Genomic DNA, 26,745 nt, shown 5'->3' with positions numbered 1-26,745 from the left:
TAAAAACCTCTTGAATTTATATAACACTTGAAGGGACATAAAATGTGTTCATGTTGGTAATGATATTTTAAATCTGATGCCATTTGATTTCCCTAGGTGTCCCAGGGCTCCCTATCTTGGGTTCCATTTCTTCCCTTATGGAGCGAGGTTTCAGGAGGAGCCAAGATAAAGTTTAGAACTTCTCATCTCTACTGTCTATCACATGTATTTCAGGAATTCCCAAAGAGATGAAAAGTCCTGACTTAAAGGAAGCAAGAAAAGCTGATAACGCTCTTACTGTCAAAAGAATTTGTTTGAATGTGGTCAGGACTTTCAGGCAGCATGACGGAGCCTCTTTTTTTTTTTTTCTTTTTTTACGGTTCAAAGGGCATTTCAAGCCCCAGGTCTCTAGGAGGAGGGTGAAGATCAGAAGAGTCACAATCCTTCCTATCTGAGAAGAACCGGAGGGTGAATGATGTGCTGGTAACTCCTCTGCTCTCCACCTCATCACCAGGAGATATCACTGGGCAGAGGGGCGGGTTATCTGTGCAGGTCTCTGGGCTTAAAGAGAGCCGCCACTCAGTGAGCTCTTCTGTCCGTTTGTCCTCTCCGGAGCAGGCGTCAGGAGAGTGATGGAGCCTGAGGCTCTCTGATACCTGGCAGGGTGTCTTGAAGTCTTGAATGATTTGTATGCTCTGTCCCCTCGGGGTTCTGGCCCCTTCCTGACTCCTTACCCCAACCCCTCCGGAGCTCACAGTGGAAGTCTGAATTCAGGTCCTTCTTCCTAAAACGGAAGATAGAAATAGGCTTGGGCTCAGATCCAGGAAAATGAACAAACAAAACAAGTGATCCCGGATTCCATCATTTGGTGAGTACTGGAAGCAAATTTGGGCTTCCCTGGTGACTCAGATGGCAAAGGATCTGCCTGCAATGCAAGAGACCTGGGTTTGATCCCTGGGTTGGGAAGATCTCCTAGAGAAGGAAATGGCAACCCACTCCAGTACTCTTGCCTGGGAAATTGCTTGGACCGAGGAAGCAAATTCTGATTTATACTTATTTTCTAAATGCATTCTGAAGACAGACATGCACACATGCTCCTAGGTAACAGGGAAGAACACCGAGGCAGATTCTGCTCACACATTCTTTCCAACTTATGGTGTATTTGTTGAAGTTTAGTTTCAGCATTGTGGTTTCTGTGATTGCTTTGGATTTTGACATAACTCCTTCGTGATACTATGTGTCTTGTCCATTTGAGTTACAAGGACATACATGTCACGAAGCAGGTTAAAGAACACTGGGTTTGTAGTAAAGGGTTGAGGGCTGGGGAATTCCCTGGTGGTCCAGTGGCTAGGACTCTGTACTTTCACTGCTGAGGGTCTGGGAACTAAGATCCTGCGAGCAGGATGGCCAAAAGGAAAACAAAACAAAACAAAAAAACTACATATGAAACCTTTCTTGGAAGTTTACTTACTTGCTGTTTTTGTTTTCAACCCAGGCTAATTCATAACTTAATCTCTCTGAACCTCAGTTTCCTCCTAGTGTGAAAGTGCCCAGCATGATACATGCACTTTGTACTTCATCAGTGTGCTGGCCCTGAAAACAGGAAGGACTGCTCAGTTAAAGTAAGCAGTAAGATAAAGTAACTCTGGAATCCTCTAGATTTGAGCAGTTCTCTTCTGTCTGGATTTCAACTTAATATGGTCACTCTATTTATTAAGTGAATTATTTTTGGCTAGAAAGCTTGAGGTGAGGGTGATGTGGAAGAGACAGGAAGGCTGAACGACTGAACCAGAAGGCAGATGGTCCCCATCTCAGGGTGTCATCTCCATATATTTTATCTTCCTCACTTTGGATCTTTTTGTCTTCTGCCCCTTGCCTTCACAGGTGGCACTATTGGTAAAGAACTCATCTGCCAGTGCAAGAGACAAAAGAGATTGAGTTCTATCTCTGGGTTGGGAAGATCGTCTGGAGGAGGGCAGGGCAACCCACTCCAGTATTCTTGCCAAGGATAGAGGAGCCGGGTGGGCTATAGTCCATAGGCTTACAAAGAGTCTGATACAACTGAAGTCACTTAGCCTGCACACACATCTTCTGCCCCATAGCCCACAGCTGTTAATAACATCCTTAACTCAGTGCGGTCACTTGTCTATAGGCCACAGGTCATTTGTCTGTATGGAAAGAATGTGTTTGGCAGAACCACTTGTGTTGAAATGTGGGTGGTAAGCTTGAGGGCGAGGCTGGCATAACAGATTTAACCCCTTATGAGGTGGAACCAGGTGTCATACAGTCTGTTAAGGAATTTCTCACAACATGTAGGCAGACAGAGTACAGGAGCATGTGTTGAATTTTTAAAGTTCTATTCGTACATATATTTTGGTAAGAAGAGTTTCTTCTGGACGTTCATGAGTGAATTGCTGATTGTATCTGTGACATTACTGTATGAACTGAACAGAAATGTCCCCAGTGAGAGTTGTGTTATTGTTGAAAATAAACTGTCTCTGCATGTAATAAAACAGATATGCATTGCACTTGGATTGTTAAGTATGTATGCGTTGGGAGAATTAATATGAATGTTTAGTTCAATATCACTTGTGATTATTAACTTTTATGGTCTCTAGACTATAGTCTTGCAAACGTTTGGGGTGGATTTCACTTCCCATTTTACTCTCACTCTCTTTCTATTTGTATCTCCTTCATAGCTCTATTCCTCCCTTTAGAGGAGGGAAAGTTTTTCCCTTCAAGGGGGGAAATTTTTTTTTTTTTTTTTGGCTATTTCACACAGCATATGAGATCTTAGTTCCCAGACCAGGGATCGAATTCGTGTCCTCTGCATTAGAAGATAGATTTAAAAAAAAAGTAATTTAGGTAATTTATGTATTTTTGACTGTGTTGGGTCTTTGTGCTATGCAGGCTTTTCTCTAGTTGCAGCAAGTAGGGGCTACTCCTTGGTTGTGGTGTGTGGGCTTCTTTCCCACTGTGGTGGCTTCTCTTGTTGCAGAGCACAGGCTTTAGGTGTGCGGGCTCAGTAGTTGTAGCTCCTGGCTGTAGAGGACAGGCTCCATCGTTGTGCGCACAGGCTTAGTGGCTCCGAGGCCTATAGGATCAAACCAGTGTCTCCTGCATTGGCAGGCAGGTGCTTTATCACTGAGCCACGAGGGGAGCTCCCTCCCTACCCTGCTTCCCACCCCCCCATGGTGGAAGGTGGATTCTTAACCACTGGACCCCCAGGGAAGTCCCAAACTACACTTTTTAATATGCTAATAGAAGGTCAGAAGTAAATGAAAAGAGAAAAAACAAAGAAGGATAACCACAAATGCAGTAATGTTGTTTTGATTAGAGTCCTGCCTGGGAGATTTGACACCATAGGTATGTATAAACTGTAGGCAGGCTATGTACATATTTTCCAATCATCAAATACAGTTATCAGAATTAATAGTTTCACAGCCTCACTGGACCCTTGATTCCTGCATTTAGCAATACATGGCACTGAAGAGAGAGCTTGAAGTCTTCCAGTTCTTTATTCATTGTCTGAATTACTTTGTATAAAAGTGAAGTTAGGGATTTCCCTGGTGGTCCAGTGGCTAAGACTCAGCATTCCCAGTGCAGGGGGTCCAGGTTTGATCCTTGGTCAGGGAACTAGATCCCACATGCCACAACCAAAGATCCTGAGTGCCACAACTAAGACCTGGAGCAGCCAAATAAATATTAAAAAATGAAATTAAATGTTTTGTTTAGAAAAGAAATGAGAAACAGTCAAAGAAAACTAGACCAGCTTAACCTACTACAGTATTCGTGCCTGGAGAATTCCATGGACAGTGGAGGGTGGCAGGCTATAGTCCATGGGGTCACAAAGAGTCGGACACGACTGAGCGACTAACACTTTCATTTTCAACGACTGTGGGGGAGATAAAGTTTTCCCCCATAAACCGCTGACCACTGTTGTTCAGACGGGTGCTGTCAACATTTACTAGAGCCCTGGAGCTGGAGTCGTGGATGGGAGGGGAGCCTTTAAAAATAATTTAAGAGGCAATGGCATGAAAGCATAAGGCATATAGGAGTGTTTTATATCCCTAAGGATTTTACAGTCTGATTAAGAGATGAAGCATTAGCCAACATTTTTCTTTTAACATAGTGAGATATAGTTGAAGGAGACAGAGTTGGTCACAGATTTAGAACATTCTTCTAATAGTCAGGTCAGTTAGAATTGGACTCATAGGAAGGGTCATCCCAGGAGGTTTTGGCATCCAGCTATACCTCTTCTTAGCTTGACACAGAATGGGCAAGCGGTCAGGTGATCATTGAATATTGTTTAGTCGCTAAGTCGTGTCTCACTCTTTGTGGCCCCATGGACTGTAGCCCACCAGGCTCTCTGTCCATGGGATTCTCCAGGCAAGAATACTGGAATGTGTTGCCATTTTTCGCTTCATGGGATCTTCCCAACCCTGGGATCGAAGCTGCATCTCTTGCACTGGCAAGCAGATTCTTTACCACTGAACCACCAGGGAATTTATATATTAGTATTCAGAGAGAATGGCAGAGACAAAAATGATGTAGACAGAAATATTATTGTTACAAGTGAATATAAGAATTTTATGATCTGAATGCTTTGGTAGGCTCTATGTGGTAAGGTTTCCTGTAGGCTTTCATGGATATATGAGTATGCCAGGTGTGCATTCTTTAAAAATTATATACATTTATTTGGTATAGTATAGATTTCTCTGGCCAAAGTGTAATCATTGGAAAGAGCTTACTGTACAAACACCTGGAAAACAATTTATTTATTCATTTAAAAATATTTGTTTATTTGGCTTCACCAGGTCTTCACCAATGTCACCAAGTTGTGGCACATGGAACCTTTAGTTGTGGCAAGCAAACTTAGTTGTGGCATATGGGATCTAGCTCTCTGACCAGGGAGTGAACCTGCACCCCCTGCATTGGAATGTGGTCTTAAGTCCCTTTAGGTAGGAATTTAGAGCTGTGATTCTTTGGATACCCTCTCTAGTCCCACCAATTCATAGCATCCTAAGAAATTTACACCAACTCAGGACAGTAAAAAAAAAAAAAAAGACACTGGGTTCTAACTTTGAGAGCCACAGAAAAAAAAAAAGTGGTGCTCTACAGTCTGTGTAATTATCCAGATATGAGAAAGATCAGTAGTGGGCTTCTATTATCTTATATATGGCATGTCTGGCCAGCCTCTAGGAAGCATGTATTGTCCAACCTGTTCTAGAACTGATTTTCTTAGAGACAGAACATTCAGTGGTATCTCCCAATCATACACAGATTCTAATTATCCTCTCAAGGCCACGGAACTGTAAATGCTATTGATAGCAAATGAGACTGGTATACTGAAAATTCCAAAATATCATTGAAAGGAATGAAGCAAGAACACAATAAATGGAAAGACATCCCATAGGAAGTAGAAAGACTTAATATTGTTAAGACGACAATATTCCCAAGTTGATAGATACAGTCAATGTAGTCTTTGCCAAAATTCCAGATGGCCTTTTTTTTAGGGATAGCCAGGTTGGCACCCCACTCCAGCACTCTTGCCTGGAGAGTCCCATGGACGGAGGAGCCTGGTGGGCTGCAGTCCATGGGGTCGCGGAGAGTCAGACACGACTGAGCGACTTCCCTTTCACTTTTCACTTTCCTGCATTGGAGAAGGAAATGGCAACCCACTTCAGTATTCTTACCTGAAGAATCCCAGGGATGGTGGAGCCTGGTGGGCTGCTGTCTATGGGATCACACAGAGTCAGACACGACTGAAGCGACTTAGCAGCAGCAGCAGCAACAGGTTGATTCTAAAATTCATTTAAAAGGGAACACAAGGGATTGAAAGTATCCAGAACAATCTTCAAAAAGAGAACAAAGCTGTAGGACTCAGTTAATAATTTGCATTTTTTTTGAGGGGAGGCCACACTGAGCAGCTTATAGGATCTTAGTTCGCCAACTAGGGATTGAATCCAGACCCTTGGCAGTGAAATGCTGAGTCTTAACTACTGGACCACCAGGGAATCCCCATAACTTAATTATTTTAAAACATACTACAAAGCTTCAGTGATTAAGACCATGCGATGTTGGCATAAGGAAAATCTGGAGTTCCGACGCTATAACCCCTGTTTTCTGGCCTCCAGCTTCAGGTTGAATTACGGTCTCAGATTTCCTGGTTTTCAACTTGCAGGTGGAAGATTGTAGGACTTATCAGCCTCCATAGCCTTGTGAGCAAATTCCTATTTTGTTATGGTCTTTACAGACTGGGACCTGGGGACTGGAGTCAATGAAAAGAAGGACGCGGGGGACCCAAGTCTTGAGTGAAACAAGAGTACTTTATTTGCAGAAACGCATGCTTATATATCTTCAATAAAATAATTACTCAGCCATTAAAAAGAATGAAATTCCACCAGTTGCAACAAAATGGATAGTCCTTTAAGTAGAAGGTAACTGAAGAGAGTCACTGAAGGGAGTCCAAGCAGGTGCTCTTTCCTATGATCTAATATATATACATATATATATATGTATATATATCTTTCTTTATATATCTTATTGGACTTCCATGATGGCTCAGTGGTAAAGTATCTGCCTGCCAGTGAAGGAGAGGCAGGTTCAATCTCTGGGTGAGGATGATCCTCTGGAGAAGGAAATGGCAAACCACTCCAGTATTCTTGCCTGGGAAATTCCCATGGAAAGAGGAGCCTGGCGGGCTATAGTCCATGGGGTCTCAAAGAGTCGGACATGACTTAGTGACTAAACAACAACAGAATATAGGTTTATCTCCTTGCTCCAGTGTCCAGTTTCATCGGATTGCTACTTGTTATTAAGCTGTGTCTTTAAATTCTGTGCTGTGTGTGCTGGACTAAGTCACTCAGTTGTGTCCAACTCCTTGCGACCCCATCAACTGTAGCCTGCCAGGCTTCTCTGTCCAAGGGATTCTCCAGGCAAGAATACTGGAGTGGGTTGCCATTTCCTTCTCCAGGGGATCTTCCTGACCCAGGGAATGAACCCAGGTCTCCCACATTGCAGGCAGACGCTTTAACCTCTGAGCTACCAGGGAAGCTCACAAAGGGCTGATCAAATAAAACTGATTGTGAGAACCTTGCTCTGGAAATGACATAGAAGGTCACGTTGCATCCAAAGGTGAATGCTCTGTGTAAGTGTGACGTCTAAGTGAAAGGGTATGAGCATGGACTTGGGTCTTTGGACATAGGTGTGCGTGGCTATGTGTTGTCATTAGGGGTTTCCACCCTGAGCAACTCTATGTGGGGACACATACACAGGACTTTATGTTTTGTGCTCAAGTATGTGTCAGTGGGTGTGTAGTTTAGTTTCTGGGCAGAGCTCACGAGCTGGAGCTGCCACCTTCCCCTTTCTTTCTCCTGTGTGTGGTAAGAGAGGTACTCACAGGACTGACTTCCCAGAGTCAAACTCGTTTAACTGGCTGCTCCCTGAATAAAAATAATTACCTCTGATAATGCACCGAAAAGGAAGTAAGTGGAAAGGAAAATAAGAATCAGAATGACGTTTTCAAATTATGTTTGATTGTCCTGGCTGAGCTAACGTTTTATTTTTAGGACCTTGTTCTCTCCACCCTTTTTCAAGGCTTGCTGTTTCTTACAGAGTGTTTTCCCTTTCATGTGGTCTTGTGGAATTGTGGGAACTCTCACCTTGCCTTTTTGCCTCACAAACTAGATCGGAGGGACTTCGCTATCTTACAATTCATTAACTTCATAGATCCCTCACTATGTGCAAACCCACAGATAAGACGATCAAACTTTCCTTTTCTCTCTGGGATGTTCCTCCTAGCTACTCCTCTGTTGACTTAGGCTTCTGTCAACCAGTCACACACCTGTCTGTCGTCTGAGTTGTAAGGAAATTGTTTAATTTTCATTCCCTCAGACAAATTCATGGAGCTCCAGGAAGAGTGAAAAGAAGATTCAACTGGCTGGGAGGTTTCTTTGCATATTTGTTTCCAGAATTGAGACACTCTGCCTCGATAGGATATTAGTGGTTATTAGTATCAATAATAGGGCTTCCTAGGTGGCACTAGAGGTAAAGAACCCACCTGCTAATGCAGGAGATGTAAGAGAAGTGGGTTCAATCCCTGGGTCGGGAAGATCCCCTGGAGGAGGGCATGGCAACCCACTCCAGTATTCTTGCCTGGAGAATCCCATGGACAGAAGAGAGCCTGCAGGGCTTCAGTCCATAGGGTGCCACAGAGTCAGACGCAACTGAAGTGAATTAGCACATATGCAAGCAGTATCAATAATAAAGCAAAACATGTGATGTAACAGAAGGGAGCATAAGATGACTAATGTCATACTGTACAATATAGTATAATATAATATAAGCTACAATTCTGATTTTCTAAATTTTACCTTGTGATTAAATCTTTACAGAACTAGGTCACCTGTTTAGAGTGGGAAATCACCATATTTGTTTCAGACCAATCAGAATTAAAGACTTTGGCTTTGCTGGCCACAGAATTATGTTAACCAAGGGCAAAATTAAGTTTTTACATATATGGAAGAGTGGTAACCACCAGTTCTCTTCAGAAAGAAAGAACTGGGTTTTTGGAAATATGTGCTGATAATATGGAATTAGATCTGGAGGAGGGCATGGCAACCCACTCCAGTATTCTTGCCCGGAGAATCTTCTTGAACAGAGGAGTCTGGCAGGCTATAATCCATGGAGTCACCAAGAGTTGGAAATGACTAAGCGACTAAATGCAGCATATGCTGATGGTGTAGAGCATAACAATAAAAAGAATCTCTGGCCAGGTTAACAAGACACCAGTAACTATATACTACTTGAAGGGGAATTGGGAACTGGATAGATGGAGAAGGACGGGGTAGAAAAAATATTTTCATGGTATACTATTTTGTAGTTTTATTTTTGAATCATGAATATATTTACTTTTTGTTTTAAAAAAAAATGAAGAGAGCTTAGCACTGACACTTTCTTTAACCCATACCCTGGTAAGAATGAGTGTCTGTATCTATCTTTATATGAAGAACAGAGGAAGCTTCGAGAGCTGCAAAACTAAATAGTTTTATTCATAGCTGCTGTCTGTTCATTAGTAGTGTGAATGCAGTGCGGGGTGGGGTGGGGGGTGGGGTGGGGTGGGTATGTCAGAGAAGGAAAGCAAGTGTATAACTCATCTCTCTTGAAATCCACCAACTATTTGTTCATGGTCTGAATTAGGTTTGTATAAAAATGAAATTAAGTGTTTTGTTTAAAAAATTAGGAGATACACAGAAAAAGAAAATTAGACCTGCTTAAGGACTGCTAGGGAGATAAATCTTTCCCACATCTGTTCCCATGAACCACAATTTTATATCATTTGTGAACCTGACCATCAGAGCAGGAGTCTAGGGCAGGAGGGGAGCCTTTAAAATAATTTTAGAAACAACGGCATGAAAGGATCAGACCAGATCAAGGCTGGATTAGCTGTATAAAATGAAAATGGCAGGAAGAAACAATTTCTTCCTGTTCGACTATCAGATAGATAGATAGAGATGAATTGGTGGCTCAGAGAGTTCCAGCTAGCCAGATACTTAATAACCAGTGATCTGGAGAGGTGTTTTAAAGTTCTGTGTGTGCTCCATTTTATTTTTGTCAAAACAACTCAAGCCTTGGGAATCATTCTCAGTGGTGCTCTGTGCGTCCTCAAGGGGTCAAGCGCTGGAGTGGACCACTGCGTTGTGATGGGAAATGAGAGGGGCGTGATGCGGATGCTGTTGGAATGCAGTCTCAGTGACAAGCTGTGTAGTAAGTACAGGTGATACAGAGATCCGTCCCCTGATTTTTGATGGAGATTAACATCTGAAGAGGGCTTCAGAACAAGGCTTCCCAGGTGGTGCTAGAGGTAAACAATCCACCTGCCACGGCAGGAGACGTAAGAGACACGGGTTTGATCCCCGGGTTGGGAAGATTCCCTTGAGAAGGGCATGACAAACTCACTCCAGTATTCTTGCCTGGAGAATCCCATGGACAGAGGAGCCTGGCAGGCTACAGTCCATAGGGTCGCACAGAGTCAGACACAACTAAAGTGACTTAGCATGCACGCACAAGATCTGAAGAGATTCTGGAAGAAAGATCATTTGATTTCTAATAAAATGAAGAGAGTGGTGAGAAAGGAATTGGCATTAGGGACCATTTTCTTTGAAGGAGGGGGGCAGGGTAGGGGAGAGTGGCAATGGGAGATAAAGATGTACTGCACTTTCATCTCAGCAGGAAAAATGAGAGAGGAGGCACAGGGCTGGGCTGAGAAACAGGGGCATAGGGATTCAGATCAGGGAGCTGATCAGAAGGAAGAGATAATCATGTCACATACGGTGAGCTGAAGACTCAGGGGAGGGGGAGTCCGGTTAGGGGGCTTCTTCAATCTCTTCTTGCTTGATCTCCTACCTAGTTATCCGGGAACAGCAGTATGAAATCATCATCATCCCAACCCTCCTAGTTGGTACCTTCCTCATCCTCCTTGGTGTCATCCTGTGGCTTTTTATCAGAGGACAGAGAGCCCAACAGCAGTCTCCAGGACCTCGAGGTAAGACTCAAACAGGCTGGGCAGTGACTTGAGAAAGATGGAGATGGTAGGAAAGAAGACCCAACCTTCAGTGAGGTCAAATCTCAAGGACTCTGATGAGATAGATGGTATGGGTCCCCTCCTGTGGAGTTGAGAGCAACAGGTGAGCCTTTCTTAGGAATGTCATGAGTTGAAATTCAATATATGAATTTCATATATTTATATAACAAGAAATTTCAGAATTTCTTGTTAGCTGAAAGAAGAGAAGGCAAGAGAGGCCTCATGTAACCTCTTTCTGTTTTCTTTGTCCTATTGCACCATCAAATCTTTGGCCATGTGAGTGTCTAAGGACTGGGGAGGAAGCCTGGGGATAAAGCCAAAGGCTTTGTAATGAGCTTCGAAGGATGACATTTTACTCTATAATACATTCCACCTCTACTTTGTGCTTCTGGAATTTCTGATGTAAAGGAGTAGCCTTAATAATAGTCTTTTTTTTTTCTTAATGATTTTAAAAAATTTATTTATGGTTGTTCTGGTCTTCACTGCTGCTCCTGGCTTTCTCTAGTTTTGGCCAGCAAGGATTACTCTTCGTCGTGGTACACGGACTTACTCTGGTGGCTTCTCTTGTTGCGGAACATGGGCTGTGGAGCACTCAAGCTCAGAAGTTGTGGCGCATGGGTTTAGTTGCCCTGTGACATGTGGAATCTTCCTGGATCAGGGATTGAACCCATATCCCCTCCATTGGTAGGCAAATTCTTAAACACTGGACCACCAGGGAAGTCCCATAATAGTCTTTGAAGCACTAGGTAGGAGATGATAGCATGCTATTCTGGAGTATCACTGAGCATATGATGAAAGAGAGCCAGCTTGAATGGAAAACTCAGAGAAAAAAGAAGGGAAAAAAATCCTGACAGCGATATGAATCTCTAGAGTGGTGGATCCCTTCTCCTTCTCTAAATTGTATCCTGATTTTCTTATTTGTTGTTGTTGTTGTTGAGTCACTAAGTCGTGTCCAACTTTCTGTGACCCCATGGACTGCAGCACACCAGGCTTCCCTGTCCTCTACTCTCTCCCCAGGTCTGCTCAAGTTTATGTCCATTAAGTTGGTGATGCTATCTAACCATTTCATCCTCCGTCAACCCCTTCTCCTTTTGCATTCAATCTTTCCCAGCATCAGGGTCTTTTCCAATGAGTTGGCTGTTCGTATCATGTGGCCAAAGAATTGGAGCTTCAGCTTCAGCAACGGTCCTTCCAACGAATATTCAGGACTGATTTCCTTTAGGATTAATTGGTTTGATCTCCTTGCAGTCCAAGGGACTCTCAAGAGCCTTCTCCAGCACCACAGTTAAAATATATAGCATGTGTAAAACAAAAGTCCTGAAATTCCCCTCACAATTTCCTCTTCATAGTCTTCCCTGTCATAATAAATGGCAAGCCCAGCTCACTATGTGTTCAATCTAAAATGAAGTCTAAATGAAATCTGAAGATGTCCTTGCCTCCTCTTTCTCTCACATTCTGTATCCAATCTATTAGCAAATCCTGTTTAACTGTACCTTCAAAAGAGACTCAAGTCACCCTCACCTCTCATAGAAAATTGTAATACACCGTTACCTAGTTTCCCTGCTTCTGCCTGTATCCTTTCACTGTCTGTACTCCTCAGAGCAGTTGAATGATTCTTTTAAGGCCTAAGTGAGCCCTGTTAATTCTCTGCATGAAACCTCCAGTAGCTTGTCATCTTAGAATGAAAAATAGATTAAATTCTTTCAGTGGCCTAACATGATCAGAGTCCTCTCTGCTGGCCTCATCTCCTGTAACTCTTTTATTATCTCACTTGGTTCCAGGCTCACCGATTTCAACGTTGTTGTTTACACACTAACTCATGTCCGACTCTTTGCGACTCCATGGACTGTATGTAGCCCGTCAAGCTCCTCTGTCCATGGGATTTTCCAGGCAAGAATACTGGAGTGTGTTGCCATTTCCTTCACCAGGGGATCTTCCCCACCCAGGAATCTAACCCAGGTCCTCTGCATTGCAGGCAGATTCTCTACTGACTGAGCTACGAGGGAAGCCCATAACCACTGGCCTGCCAGGGAAATCCAAGACTTTCTTGATTGAGACTCTGGGAAATATGGAATAATTTGATTTTGGGGACAACTTGAGGGAAGAAGAATAACTTTAGCTTAGAGTCGAGTACTTATCCATACCTCTGTTTCGCTCTTGAAAGTCACTTTATTGACTCAAATGATAGCTCCCCTCGCAGTTACCACCACTTTAGGTGTCTGTGGTTTGAAGATATATTCAGTAGCTTTTTGAATTGTCTCTAGACTCTACTCATACTGAACTGGAATTCTGAGAAAGACTGAACAGAAATGTCTTTACCAGTTTTCAGAGGTCCATCTTAAGTTGCCTTAGAAGTAATGGGATTATGACATATATTCTACAAGGTTTGTGTTGATGCTGGTTCATTGAGAAGCACCTGAAGGTACCTCACATTGACCCAAGAGAGAAAATTTCTGAAGGGACTTCTTGCTGGTTTGTTTGAGGTTCTGATTTCCTGGAGTCCATGGGGCCAGAAAAAAGCTGGTTGGTGTCACCTCTTTGTTTTAGGTGTTGCCCACGTGCCTCCATCTGGGAACCTAAGCCAGGAAGCAGCAGGACCTGGGGGAACTGTGTTTGTACCACTTGAGGAGACCTCGGTGGAAAGCCTTCTGCGAACTTCTGCACAAGTCCTGGCTAAGCTGCAGGTGCCCCGGGAACAACTCTCTGAAGTTCTGGAGCAAATCCACAGTGGTAGCTATGGGGCCATCTATCGCACCACAATACACACTGGGAACCCTGCGAAGCCCAGGAGTGTGGTCCTCAAGACTTTAAAAGGTAAGAGGAGGAGTACTGCACTTCTTTTCCTCTTTTAACATTTTTACTGTGAACCCTCAACAGGGAATGCTAACAGGGTTTTCAGACATTAGGATGTTAATCAGCAGATACTTGTGACCACAGCTGGCCCACAATAAGAAGGAAATAGAAAGTAAAAATTCAAGAACAGAAAAGTTCTTCTTTGGGTCTTTCCCTAGCTCAACCTTGCCTATTAAGGCTGTTAAAATTAACTTTTTGCCCATTGAATATTTCTTGGATGAGGATTTTGAGGTTGTTTCTTCATTTTTCTTGCCTATTTGATTCCTTTTCCAGATACTTCATTTTCTTTTTGACTGATACTCATGATGTGGACCAGTAATGATGGATACATAAAACGGAACAGAGATAGGATTAGCAAGAATCATAATCAAAAGGTCTAGAAATAATAATATTTTAATGTGTGATAACATTTTTTATCATTGCTATTTTTATTGAATGTAATTAAAAGCAGAAGGAACAATAAACAACTTGTCCAGCAAACAAAAGAAAACAAGCAAACAAAACAGAAGCAAAGTGCTTTAAGAAAGCAGCAGAATACAGATCTTTTCTTGGTTTAGAATGTTGAGGTTTGGGAGAAGATTGTCACCTCAGCTTAATCTGTGTAATAGTCACACATATTTGTAACCTGCACACCATCCTGGATTCCTTATTCTCAAATCTATAAAGCTCTGTCGGAAAGTCATTCTTTACGCCTCAAATGAGAATTATGAAATTTGAACCTATATACATATCAACCATTAGTTTTCTATTCCTTCAATAAAATATTAATATCTATGTTATAGTCATAAACTAGATGGACTGGAATGAGTGAATTTAACTCAGATGACCATTATATCTACTACTTTGGGCAGGAATCCCTTAGAAGAAATGGAGTAGCCATCATGGTCAATAAAAGAGTCTGAAATGCAGTACTTGGATGCAGTCTCAAAAATGACAGAATGATCTCTGTTCGTTTCCAAGGCAAACCACTCAATATCACGGTAATCCAAGCCTATGCCCCAACCAGTAACACTGAAGAAGCTGAAATTGAACGGTTCTATGAAGACCTACAAGACCTTTTTTTTTTTTTTAGAACTAACACCCAAAAAAGATGTCCCTTTCATCATACGGGACTGGAATGCAAAAGTAGGAAGTCAAGAGACACCTGGGAAGTTTGGCCTTGGTGTACAAAACGAAGTAGGGCAAAGACTATAGTTTTGCCAAGAGAACGCACTGGTCATAGCAAACACCCTCTTCCAACAACACAAGAGAAGACTCTACACATGGACATCACCAGATGGTCAACATCAAAATCAAATTGATTATATTCTTTGTAGCCAAAGATGGAGAAGCTCTATACAGTCAGCAAAAACAAGACTGGGAGCTGACTGTGGCTCAGATCATGAACTTCTTATTGCCAAATTCAGACTTAAATTGAAGAAAGTGGGGAAAACCACTAGACCATTCAGGTATGACCTAAATCAAATCCCTTATGATTATACAGTGGAAGTGAGAAATAGATTTAGAAACTAGATCTGATAGATAGAGTGCCTGATGAACTGTGGACAGAGGTTCATGACATTGTACAGGAGACAGGGATCAAGACCATCCCCATGGAAAAGAAATGCAAAAAAGCAAAATGGCTGTCTGGCGAGGCCTTACAAATAGCTGTGAAAAGAAGAGAAGCGAAAAGCAAAGGAGAAAAGGAAAGATATAAGCATCTGAATGCAGAGTTCCAAAGAATAGCAAGAAGAGATAAGAAAGCCTTCCTCAGCGATCAATGCAAAGAAATAGAGGAAAACAACAGAATGGGAAAGACTATAGTTCTCTTCAAGAAAGTTAGAGATACCAAGGGGACATTTCATGCAAAGATGGGCTCGATAAAGGACAGAAATGGTATGAACCTAACAGAAGCAGAAGATATTAAGAAGAGGTGGCAAGAATACCCAGAAGAACTGTACAAAAAAGATCTTCATGACCTAGATAATCACGATGGTGTGATCACTCACCTAGAGCCAGAAATCCTGGAATGTGAAGTCAAGTAGAAACCTTAGAAAGCATCACTACGGATCTTAGAAAGCATCACTACGAACAAAGCTAGTGGAGGTGATGGAATTCCAGTTGAGCTATTTCAAATCCTGAAAGATGATGCTGTGAAAGTGCTGCACTCAATATGCCAGCAAATTTGGAAAACTCAGTAGTGGACACAGGACTGGAAAAGGTCAGTTTTCATTCCAATCCCAAAGAAAGGCAATGCCAAAGAATGCTCAAACTACCACACAATTGCACTCATTTCACATGCTAGTAAAGTAATGCTCAAAATTCTCCAAGCCAGGCTTAAGCAGTACCTGAACTGTGAACTTCTAGATGTTCAAGCTGGTTTTAGAAAAGGCAGAGGAACCAGAGATCAAATTGCCAACATCCGCTGGATCATGGAAAAATCAAGAGAGTTCCAGAAGAACATCTATTTCTGCTTTATTGACCATGCCAAGGCTTTGACTGTGTGGATCACAATAAACTGTGGAAAATTCTGAAGAGATGGGAATACCAGACCACCTGACCTGCCTCTTGAGAAACCTATATGCAGGTCAGGAAGCAACAGTTAGAACTGGACATGGAACAACAGACTGGTTCCAAATAGGAAAAGGAGTACGTCAAGGCTGTATATTGTCACCATGCTTATTTAACTTACATGCAGAGTACATCATAAGAAACGCTGGACTGGAAGAAACACAAGCTGGAATCAAGATTGCCGGGAGAAATATCAATAACCTCAGATATGCAGATGACACCACCCTTATGGCAGAAAGTGAAGAGGAACTAAAAGCCTCTTGATGAAAGTGAAAGAGGAGAGTGAAAAAGTTGGCTTAAAGCTCAACATTCAGAAAACGAAGATCATGGCATCTGGTCCCATCACTTCATGGGAAATAGATGGGGAAACAGTGGAAACAGTGTCAGACTTTATTTTTTGGGGCTCCAAAATCACTGCAGATGGTGACTGCAGCCATGAAATTAAAAGACGCTTACTCCTTGGAAGGAAAGTTATGACCAACCTAGATAGCATATTGAAAAGCAGAGATATTACTTTGCCAACAAAGGTCCATCTAGTCAAGGCTACGGTTTTTCCTGTGGTTATGTATGGATGTGAGAGTTGGACTGTGAAGAAAGCTGAGTGCAGAAGAATTGATGCTTTTGAACTGTGGTGTTGGAGAAAACTCTTGAGAGTCCCTTGGACTGCAAGGAGATCCACCCAGTCCATCCTAAAGGAGATCAGTCCTAGGTGTTCTTTGGAAGGACTGATGTTGAAGCTGAAATCCAATACTTTGGCTACCTCATGCAAAGAGTTGACTCATTGGAAAAGAGCCTGATGCTGGGAGGGATTAGGGGCAGTAGGAGACGGGGATGACAGAGGATGAGATGGCTGGATGGCATCACGGACTCAATGGATATGAGTCTGAGTGAACTGCGAGAGTTGGTGATGAACAGGGAGGCCTGGCATGCTGCGATTCATGGGGTCGCAAAGAGTCGGACATGATTGAGTGACTGAGCTGATGTTATAGTTAGGGGCTTCCATGTAGCTCAGCAGTAAAGAATCCATCTGCAATGCAGGAGAAACAGGTTCAATCCCTAGGTCAGGAAGATCCCCTGGAGAAGGAAATGACAACCCATTCCAGTATTCTTGCCTGCAGAATCCCATAGACAGAGGAGGCTGGTGGACTACAGTCTATGAGGTCCCAAAAGAATCAGATATTAGTCACTGAGTTATGTCTGATTCTTTTGGGACCTCATAGCGTGTAACAACAAGAAAATAGCATGTGTGATAATATTTTAATGTAAACAGAACAATTTTATTAGGCAGAGGAAAGTCTAACTAGTTGTGAAGAACTGTGGGTCTATGTTACCTTTGATAAAAGAACAGTGACATCGAAGATCATCTAATTGATCCCCTTTCTGTTTACTTTTGGTCTACGCTCATTCCCCTTTGAAGCTTTGAAATTTACATCTGAGGTTCTTCCTGCCTCATACTCCCCACTTTATTGGCACTCTGACTGCTCATTCCCCATGGTTCTTCTGTCCTCCACAGAACCAACTGGGCTCCAAGAGGTGCAGGATTTCTTAGGGCGAATCCAATTCTATCTATACTTGGGGAAGCACAAAAACTTGGTACAGCTGGAAGGTTGCTGCACAGACAGGCTGCCGCTCTACATGGTTCTGGAGGATGTGGCCCACGGAGACCTGCTCAGCTTTCTCTGGACCTGTCGCCGGGTGAGTGGTGGGGCAGAGGTGTTAGGAAGAAAGGTTTGACCTGGTTAATTAGCTGTGCACATACCAATTAGCCTGACTAGGAAGAAAGGCTTGACCTGGTTGATTAGCTATGCACATACCAATTAGCCTGACAAATTCTGTTCTTCCTTCATTCTGCTATTCACCTACATTCTTTATTGTCTTCCTGGTCCAGTAAAGCATGGCACTTTTCTGCATACCTGGGAATCTCTCATACCATCTCTCCTTGGATCTTTTAGCTTTTGTACATTTTTTAGTTTTTAAATTCTTATTTATTTTTGGCCATGTCATGTGGTTAATGGGAACTAACTTCCCTGACAAGTGATTGAACCCAGGCCCTTTGCAGTAAAAGTGTGGGTTCCTAACCACTGGACTGCCAAGGGAATTCCCAAGTCCTTATATTTTTGTGTTTTGCCCTAGCTTCAGTAACTGCATTTAAGAATATTTCTTTCCCTATTTTTCCCTTTAGATCTGTTCATGTCATTTTGATGTAATGCCTTTTTCTTTATCTCTTTAGGATGTGATGACCATGGATGGTCTTCCCTATGACCTCACAGAGAAACAAATATATCACATTGGGAAGCAGGTCCTTTTGGCTTTGGTAAGGCTTGGAGAAGTGACAACAGATGGCAGTGATCTTTTTTGTTAGCCTGGTATTTAATGTCATATTTCTTATATTTATGTTCTCAAATGGGGTATATATTATAAATGAAATCTGGTGGAAGTTAGGGGGCAGAAACTCAAGCATCAATTAATTGTTTTCAATTTTCTCTTTATGAAATTATTTAGATAATATAATTCAGGATTGGTAATTCTAGGTAGAAAGTGGTCACTTTAGGGTTTCTAGAAGAAACAGGAAAGGTTTTATTTCTTTTATTGCTTATTAAAAAATAATTTTTTTTTTTTGGCCACACCATGAGGTATGCAGGATCTTAGTTCCCCGACCAGGGATCAAACCTGTGCCCCGGGAAGCACAGAATCTTAACTACTGGACCACCAGGGAAGTCCCAAGAAGGGTTTTAAAAGGTTTCTCAGTCTTAACGGTAAAGGCACCAGGGCCAAGAGCTATATGCCCACATGTTGTTCACTCAGTCGTGTCTGACTGTTTGCAGCTGTATGGACTGTAGCCAGCCAGGCTCCTCTGTCTTCCACTATCTCCCAGAGTTTGCTCAGATTCATGTCTATTGAGTTGGTGATGCTATCTAGTCACCTCATCCTCTGCTGGCCCCTTCTCATACTTCCCTATATATACTGTTAGCAGATGTAAAAGAGGAAAAGATAAGCTGGTAGAAGATTTGGGAAGAGAAAACGAATGGGTGAAAGGCTACAGAGCCAGAAGAATGTTTATAATTTATACCTAAAGAACAAGAAATACTAGCTCAGAATGTGTTAGGCAGGAGACTTGCTGTAATACTGAATGTGACAGGAATTGCATATACTTGAAAAGGAACAAAGAACAAGTGGAAGAGGAGGAATAAGAAGGGGGTGAAAATGAAATCATGTCTTTATTTTAGACTAACCTAAATAGGGACTTCCCTAGTGGTCTGGTGGTTGACTCTGCACTTCTAATGCAAGGGGCACGGGTTTGATCCCTGTATCGGGAAGATCTGGAGGAGGAAATGGCAAACCACTCCAGTATTCTTGTCTGGGAAATCCCATGGACAGAGGAGCCTGGTGGGCTACAGTCCATGGGGTTGCAAAGAGTCACAACTGAGCAACTGAGCACATAGGTTCATCAGTTGTAACAAATGTATTACAGTAGTGCAAGCTGTTAATAGAGGAAACTAAGGGGCAGGAGGCCTGAGTGCTCTGGCTTTTCCACTCAACTTTGTTTTCACCCTAAAACAACTCATAAAAAAACATAATAAAGTTTTTATTAATTTTTTTAAAGAATGAATTTCTGGAAACTGTTGATCTTAAACACAATGCAAACATGTCTGATTCATTATAAGTACTGTGCTTTTTATGAATTAGAATATTTGGTTCTGGTCACTGCCACTTAGTAGCTGTGTGGACGTGACATGTTATTTTTTTTTTTATATTAAACTTTTTATTTTGTATTGCAGTATAACCGATAAACAATGTTGTGATAGTTTCAGGTGGACAACAAAGGGACTCAGCCATATAAATACATATTGCTATATTTAAAATGGATAACCAACAAGGACCTACTGTAGAGCACAGGGAACTCTGCTCAGTGTTATGTGGCAGCCTGGATGGGAGGGAGTTTGGGGGAGAATGGATATGTCATTATTAATGCGGCTTGTTCAGGGTAGAAAATGTCTTTTCGAGGATCTGCTTCACTTTATCTGGGACCCAAGCCATGACTTCGGAGAACTGATCCATTTTGACATCACTCTGACAGGAATTTCTCCAGGAGAAGCGTCTGTTCCATGGCGATGTGGCAGCCAGGAATGTTCTAATCCAGTGTGACCTCACTGCTAAGCTCTGCGGGCTGGGCCTGGCTTATGAAGTTCATTCCCGAGGGGCCATCTCCTCCACTCACGTGGTACCCCTCAAGTGGCTTGCCCCAGAACGGCTTCTGCTGAAACCAGCTGGCATCAAAGGAGACATGTACGGTTTGTTCCTGCCCCGTGGAGTTCCTCCTTTCTTGACTTCAGTGTCCTCCTGCCTGTGAACATGACTGGGTCTGTTGTCAATTAAGTCTATGCATGAAGTCTGTGCTTTGAAGTCAGACAGACTCTCAAGCAAAAATGTGTGTTATGTGGCAGAGCTCATAGTTGGCAGCTGTCTGCAATCCTTTTTAGTGCCTCCTGAAGTATTCCCTCTGTGTCAGATTAGAAGCCTTGATTAGGAGAGAAAAAATGAAAAATGAATAGATTATTCACACCAATATCTGAGGACTTGATTTGGTATAGTTCTATCTCTTTATCTAGTTTTATCTGAAAGAGGCAGATCCACTTAATCAAAAGTTTAAACTAGGAGCTATTAAAAAGAAAAAATATATATATTTACATATATATATGTATGTGCTGTGCTAAGTCGCTTCAGTTGTATCTGACTTTGACAGGCTCTTCTGTCCATGAAAGTTTCCAGAATACTGGAGTTGGGTAGCCTATTCCTCCTCCAGGGGATCCTCCTGACCCAGGGATCAAACCTTATCTCTTACCTCTCCTGCATTGGTGGGGAGGTTCTTTATCACTGTGCCACCAGGGAAGCCCATGTATATGTGTATTTATATACTCAATTTATTTTAACTTAAAACATATAAATGGATATTTATCAGTCTTTCAGAGGAAGGCCAAGAGGCTACACGTGCTGTGCTAAATGAAGTTACATGTTGTATTTCTTGTATAAAACAATTGTGATGAAGTTTGACTGCAGGCATTTATTGTTAAATTTCCCCCAGTTTTCTACAGTTGTCTCACTCACACAGTTCGACAACACTCTCTTTTAAGCGGCTTGATTTTAGAGAATGTTTTGAAAGCATTCAACCTAGTTTTCAGGGAGCTAAGGCTTTTGGCATGTATATTTAATCAATCTACATAGTATTTAATTGATAACGTAGTTATAGTTACATGTATGATTGGCATAAACAGGATTGCAAAGAATAACAATTGACTTTGGTAACCATATGACTCATCTGCTTGGAGGAGCAGGTAGGTATAATACAGGATATCTTACCAGCCATGAATGTTAGGAGCTTTAGGGGAAATTTAGAACATCAGTTAATGTGGTGAATCAATTAAGACACTGATTTTTCATTTCATTGCTGTTTCCCTGATATCTGCTTTTCAACAGAGGTCTGGAAGTAATAAACTTCCTTGGGAGATACTGCTCATTTCACAATGATGCTGTAGAATAATGAAACATATGTCTCTCAAATCATATTGTTTAGGCAACTACTTAGTCCATTTATGTACAAAACTTGCTCTGTTAATGTTTTACCTAGGTTTGGGCAGTTAGATCTACTGAGGATATAGTAGATAAAAGATAAACCCTGCTTGGCCTTGAACTAAGACATGGAACAACAGACTGGTTCCAAATAGGAAAAGGAGTATGTCAAGGCTGTATATGGTCACCCTGCTTATTTAACTTCTATGCAGAGTACATCATGAGAAACGCTGGGCTGGAAGAAGCACAAGCTGGAATCAAGATTGCCGGGAGAAATATCAATAACCTCAGATATGCAGATGACACCACCCTTATGGCAGAAAGTGAAGAGGAACTAAAAAGCTTCTTGATGAAAGTGAAAGAGGAGAGTGAAAAAGTTGGTTTAAAGCTCAATATTCAGAAAACTAAGATCATGGCATCTGGTCCCATCACTTCATGGCAAATAGATGGGGAAACAGTGGAAACAGTGTCAGACTTTATGTTTTTGGGCTCCAAAATCACTGCAGATGGTGATTGCAGTCATGAAATTAAAAGACACTTACTCCTTGGAAGAAAAGTTATGACCAACCTAGACAGCATATTCAAAAGCAGAGACATTACTTTGCCAACAAAGGTCCATCTAGTCAAGGCTATGGTTTTTCCAGTGGTCATGTATGGATGTGAGAGTTGGACTGTGAAGAAAGCTGAGTGCAGAAGAATTGATGCTTTTGAACTGTGGTGTTGGGAGAAGACTCTGGAGAGTCCCTTGGACTGTAAGGAGATCCAGCCAGTCCATTCTGAAGGAGATCAGCCCTGGGTGTTCATTGGAAGGACTGATGCTAAAGCTGAAACTCCAATACTTTGGCCATCTCATGCGAAGAGTTGACTCATTGGAAAAGACTCTGATGCTGGGAGGGATTGGAGGCAGATGGCTGGATAGCATCACTGACTCGATGGACGTGAGTTTGAGTGAGCTCCGGGAGTTGGTGATGGACAGGGAGGCCTGGCGTGCTGCAATTTATAGGGTCGCAAAGAGTCGGACAGGACTGAGCGACTGAACTGAACTGAACTGAAGAATAAAAGCTGGAATTTCAGCAGGAAGGAATGGAAAAGATGAAAAAGATACATGAGAATTTTTATATGTTTGAGTGAATATGTTTGCATTTGCATAAGCGCTCATAGCATTTAACAAATAAGAGTAAATATCTATTAGTGTGTAAATACCTATTAATGTATACTATCTATTCATATATAATATTTAACAAATAATAGTAAATATCTATTAATGTGAAGAAAGGAGACATAAATCGAGCTCTCAAGGAAATTAGATTCGAAGGGGACTGGACAGAAATATTTTCTAATGGCATAACTACATTGCTTATTGTACCAATCACCCTTGATTCCCATTCACTGCCATTGTCATGGTTTCTTACTGAAGGTCTCTGGTATTTAAGTGAGCCATCTTTATGAAAGGCAGAAATAAAAGTGAAGTAAACAGCTTTGTTTCTTTTACAGCTGGTCTTTTGGGATCCTGCTGTACGAGATGGTGACTCTAGGTAAGGAAAATCCCCAAAGTAGTGGCACCCCTATAGAAATATGCGAGGATGTTTATTTGTGTGGTAGATGGCATTTGCTGTGAGAAGGGGTTTCAGCACAATTGCTGAAGATCGAACTGAGCTGACACATTTTCAGAATCCAAGCTTGATTTTTGAGATAGTCTTATAAAGTCATGGTTCCTTCCCTAACTGTCTCCCTCCTTCCTCTTTCTTTCCCCAAAGGCTTTACCAATTCCATGGCATATTTTAAAATCCAAGGAGTATTCCAAGGATGATCTTGTGTGTGCTCAGGTGCTCAGTCGTGTCCAACTCTTTGCAACCCCATGGACTGTTATCTGCCAGGTTCCTCTGTCCATGGAATTTTTCAGGCAAATTCTTGTTGGAGGGAGTTGCCATTTCCTTCTCCAGGGGATCTTCCCCACCCAGAGATCGAAACCACATCTCTTGAGTTTCCTGCAATGGAAGGCAGATTCTTTACCACTAGTGCCACCTGGGAAGCCCCTAGGCTGATCTTGCATAAATATAAAAATGTTGTCTTTAGATTTATTAATCCGTTTGACTGAGAAACTGCAGCACTTTCTCTTGTTTGAGAAGTAGAGGGCAGATCTTATTTCTCGCTTAGCTTTATTTTGTTACATTCCTAAAGACTTGACAGATTCCTAAATTATCAGGTCTCCTTCCCCCAACATCTCCTTTCTCCAAAATTCTCCAAGTTATACCCTTATCTGATCACCAGGGATCAACTACATTATACCTATTAGGTTTCCTACTTTTGTAGGTGATTAGCCCAGGTAGATGGAAAATAGTGTTAGTTATAGTTTATATTCTGCTGCTGCTGCTGCTAAGTCGCTTCAGTTGTGTCCGACTCTGTGCGACCCCATAGACGGCAGCCCACCAGGCTCCCCTGACTCTGGGATTCTCCAGGCAAGAACACTGGAGTGGGTTGCCATTTCCTTCTCCAATGCGTGAAAGTAAAAAGTGAAAGTGAAGTCACTTAGTCGTTTATGTTCTAGAAGACCCTAAAGTTGTCTTACTCGTCTCACTCTTTCCATACCAACAGGGGCACCTCCATATCCTGAAGTCCCTCCTACCAATATCCTACAGCATCTCCAAAGAGGGCAAGTCATGGAGAGACCCAGTAGTTGCACACACACCATGTAAGTGGCTTTTAAAATCTTTTTTGCTCTTTATCAGTCATGCTGTTTGTAAAGTGGCTCAGATGATCCTCAGCTGTCCTCTATGTGCTAAGGTACAACCTTAAACCAAACCTATGCAGAAAATACATCTGCTCATATATATGTGTATATGTGTCTTTACATTTGTGTGTGTGTATGTGTGCGACACAAACACACACATACACAATATGGAGGCAGCCACTGAATGCTATATTAGAAATTTAGATTTGCTAACATTGTTAAATCTTAGTTCCTCTGGAATCTTTTAAAACAGATGAAATCCAATGCAGGTACAGCACTGTTTTAGTTATATAAATGTCAGTCTCAGAGACTACCAGCTTCAGTTCTAATATGGTTGTCATAAAATCCACAGTTATTCACTGGTTCTTATTTGATATTTAACTTAAAAAATTTTTTCCTGGTTCTAAGCATGTTGGAAGCCCATCAGAAGAAAGACAGTGAGAAGAAATTAGACAGCAGAAGGAAGATATCAAATTGCCAGCAGAAAGGGACAGTTGGTGAACTAACATAGAAGCAGAAAAGTAAAAATTACATGCAGAATTTCATAAACAATAAAGTACAAAGCAGGTTATGATAGACTATAAGAAAGGCTTCAATTATTTTTAAGAAAGCAGGAGATAATATATTGATATACGTTTCTGTTTAAATTGCTGTTATTTTGTAAATTCTTCAGTACTGAAAAAGTAACTTTCTAGCACCTGAGTTTCCCACAAATACAAACAGTAATTGTATCAAGCATATTAAAAAAAGCTAAAAATAATAACTGTATATACTTATACACACATAGTATAGTGATGATACTGGCTGGGTATACTAGAATGAAATTATTGACAAATATTTCTTGAAGGCCATATATATATATATATATATTTGGCTGTCCTTGATACTGGGGATAGGTAGAGACATTTAACTGAAAAAGTACCTGATCTTGAACCATGTAATATTTGGATGAGGAATACCTGAAAGAACATGAAAATCAACAGAAAGTGTGAAGCAATGAGTATACTGGTTAAAAGCTCAGATTCATGTCATAGTCAAAAAGACACATGTTCAGTCTTAGTCCTATATGTTACATTGTTTACTTAACTTGAAATAGGTAAAATGATAGTCCTACCTCAAAGTAATTGTGAGGCTGCAATGAAATAATGCATGTTAAGTTTCCCTTCCATGCCTTTTGGGCTTCCCTGATGGCTCAGTGGGTAAAGAATCTGCCTGCAATGCAGGAGACACAGGACTTCAGGTTGGGTCCTTGGGTCGAAAAGATCCCCTGGAGGAGGCAATGGCAACCCACTCTAGCATTCTTGCCTAGAAAATCCCATGGACAGAGGAGCTTGGTGGGCTACAATCTGTGGGGTTGCAAAGTCAGACATGACTGAATAGTCGACTAGGCACACCATGCCTTTTATAATAAGTATGTTCTTGGTAAATGGTATCAGTATTAGTAGAGTAACATAACATCTTATACAAAGTCTAATGGTACAACATTAAAGAGTATGGGAAACACAGTGTGTTTCCCATATAACACAGGTTATAAGGGAAGGAATTGAAAATTCCTACTTATACCGATAGGAAAGAATAACCAGGGAGAGGATATTAATGCCTTGGGCAGAGCATAAGCAAAGAAAAAGCTGGGTGTTATTAACCATGTCTGGGGCATAGCTAGATGTTGTCTTAGGAGGAGGAGAGGGCTCCCGCTAAGCAAGGCCTATGTGGTAAGAAGCTGGGGTTAGGATGCCGACTTTATAAGATGAACAATAGGAAGCTGCTGTAGGTCTTGGGCGGGAATGAGACTTGACAAAGAGCGTTTGATAACAGACTGTGTTACACATTCTCTAGAAACTGGATTGAAACAAAGACAGATTGAAGGTGGTAAACACATTATCTAAGGCCATTTCCTGGGGAAGCTAAATAATAAAGGGAGAAAATGACCTGGATTAATGGAAAGAACTATCTGATTATAGTATCTGAAATTACTATGAATCATGTTATTCCACATCTTCTTATTTTCCCCTGTTGTAATGTAGCTCATACTAGTAGGTAAGTTATAGCAGTGGTCTGGAATGATGCAAGTTCATAATATGTAGGATGAAAACACTTAACTTCTGAAAGAGTTTTTGGTAATAGAAAAAACAACAAAACTGTTCTGTCATACTGATTGTAGTACAGCAGAAACCAACATGACATTGACCCCATGGACTGTAGCCTGACAGGCTCTTGTGACCATGGAATTCTTCAGGCAAGAATACTGAAGTGGGTAGCCATGCCCTTCTCCAGGGGATCTTCCCCACCCAGAGATCGAATCCAGGTCTCCTGTATTGGATTCTTTACCATCTGTGCCCTGAGGGAAGCCCATAAAGCAACTATATCCCAATTTTTTTAAAAAAGGAAAAGAAAAAGAATAAGGTGATAAATAGATGAAATAGGATTAGAAGATTTTAGTATTATGCTGAATAAAGGAACTCATGTGAATTCACATTCA

At 41.6% G+C, this 26,745-nt stretch overlaps 1 protein-coding gene across 3 annotated transcripts in view; it reads left to right on the top strand.

The window, feature by feature from the left end:
* The window catches only part of STYK1 (serine/threonine/tyrosine kinase 1), a 53,219-nt gene that overhangs the window by 25,447 nt on the left and 1,027 nt on the right, over positions 1-26,745 (top strand). The window contains exons 2-10 of one of the 3 annotated variants that reach the window (XM_027541344.1): positions 367-847; positions 9,651-9,747; positions 10,391-10,525; positions 13,112-13,378; positions 17,481-17,662; positions 18,198-18,281; positions 20,046-20,254; positions 23,030-23,070; positions 24,131-24,227. In XM_027541344.1, the coding sequence (XP_027397145.1) occupies positions 9,684-9,747; positions 10,391-10,525; positions 13,112-13,378; positions 17,481-17,662; positions 18,198-18,281; positions 20,046-20,254; positions 23,030-23,070; positions 24,131-24,227 (1,079 nt within the window). In that variant the 5' untranslated portion in view covers positions 367-847; positions 9,651-9,683. Of the gene's footprint in view, positions 1-366; positions 848-9,124; positions 9,748-10,390; positions 10,526-13,111; positions 13,379-17,480; positions 17,663-18,197; positions 18,282-20,045; positions 20,255-23,029; positions 23,071-24,130; positions 24,228-26,745 lie in introns of those variants that run through there. The other 2 variants (XM_027541343.1, XM_027541342.1) reach the window with 2 other exon arrangements.

The sequence above is a fragment of the Bos indicus x Bos taurus genome, chromosome 5, assembly GCF_003369695.1.
Source record: "Bos indicus x Bos taurus breed Angus x Brahman F1 hybrid chromosome 5, Bos_hybrid_MaternalHap_v2.0, whole genome shotgun sequence".
In the NCBI taxonomy this organism is placed as follows: domain Eukaryota; kingdom Metazoa; phylum Chordata; class Mammalia; order Artiodactyla; family Bovidae; genus Bos; species Bos indicus x Bos taurus.
The sequence above is the reverse complement of the archived record's forward strand: the minus strand, read 5'-3'. Positions and strand labels throughout refer to the sequence as shown.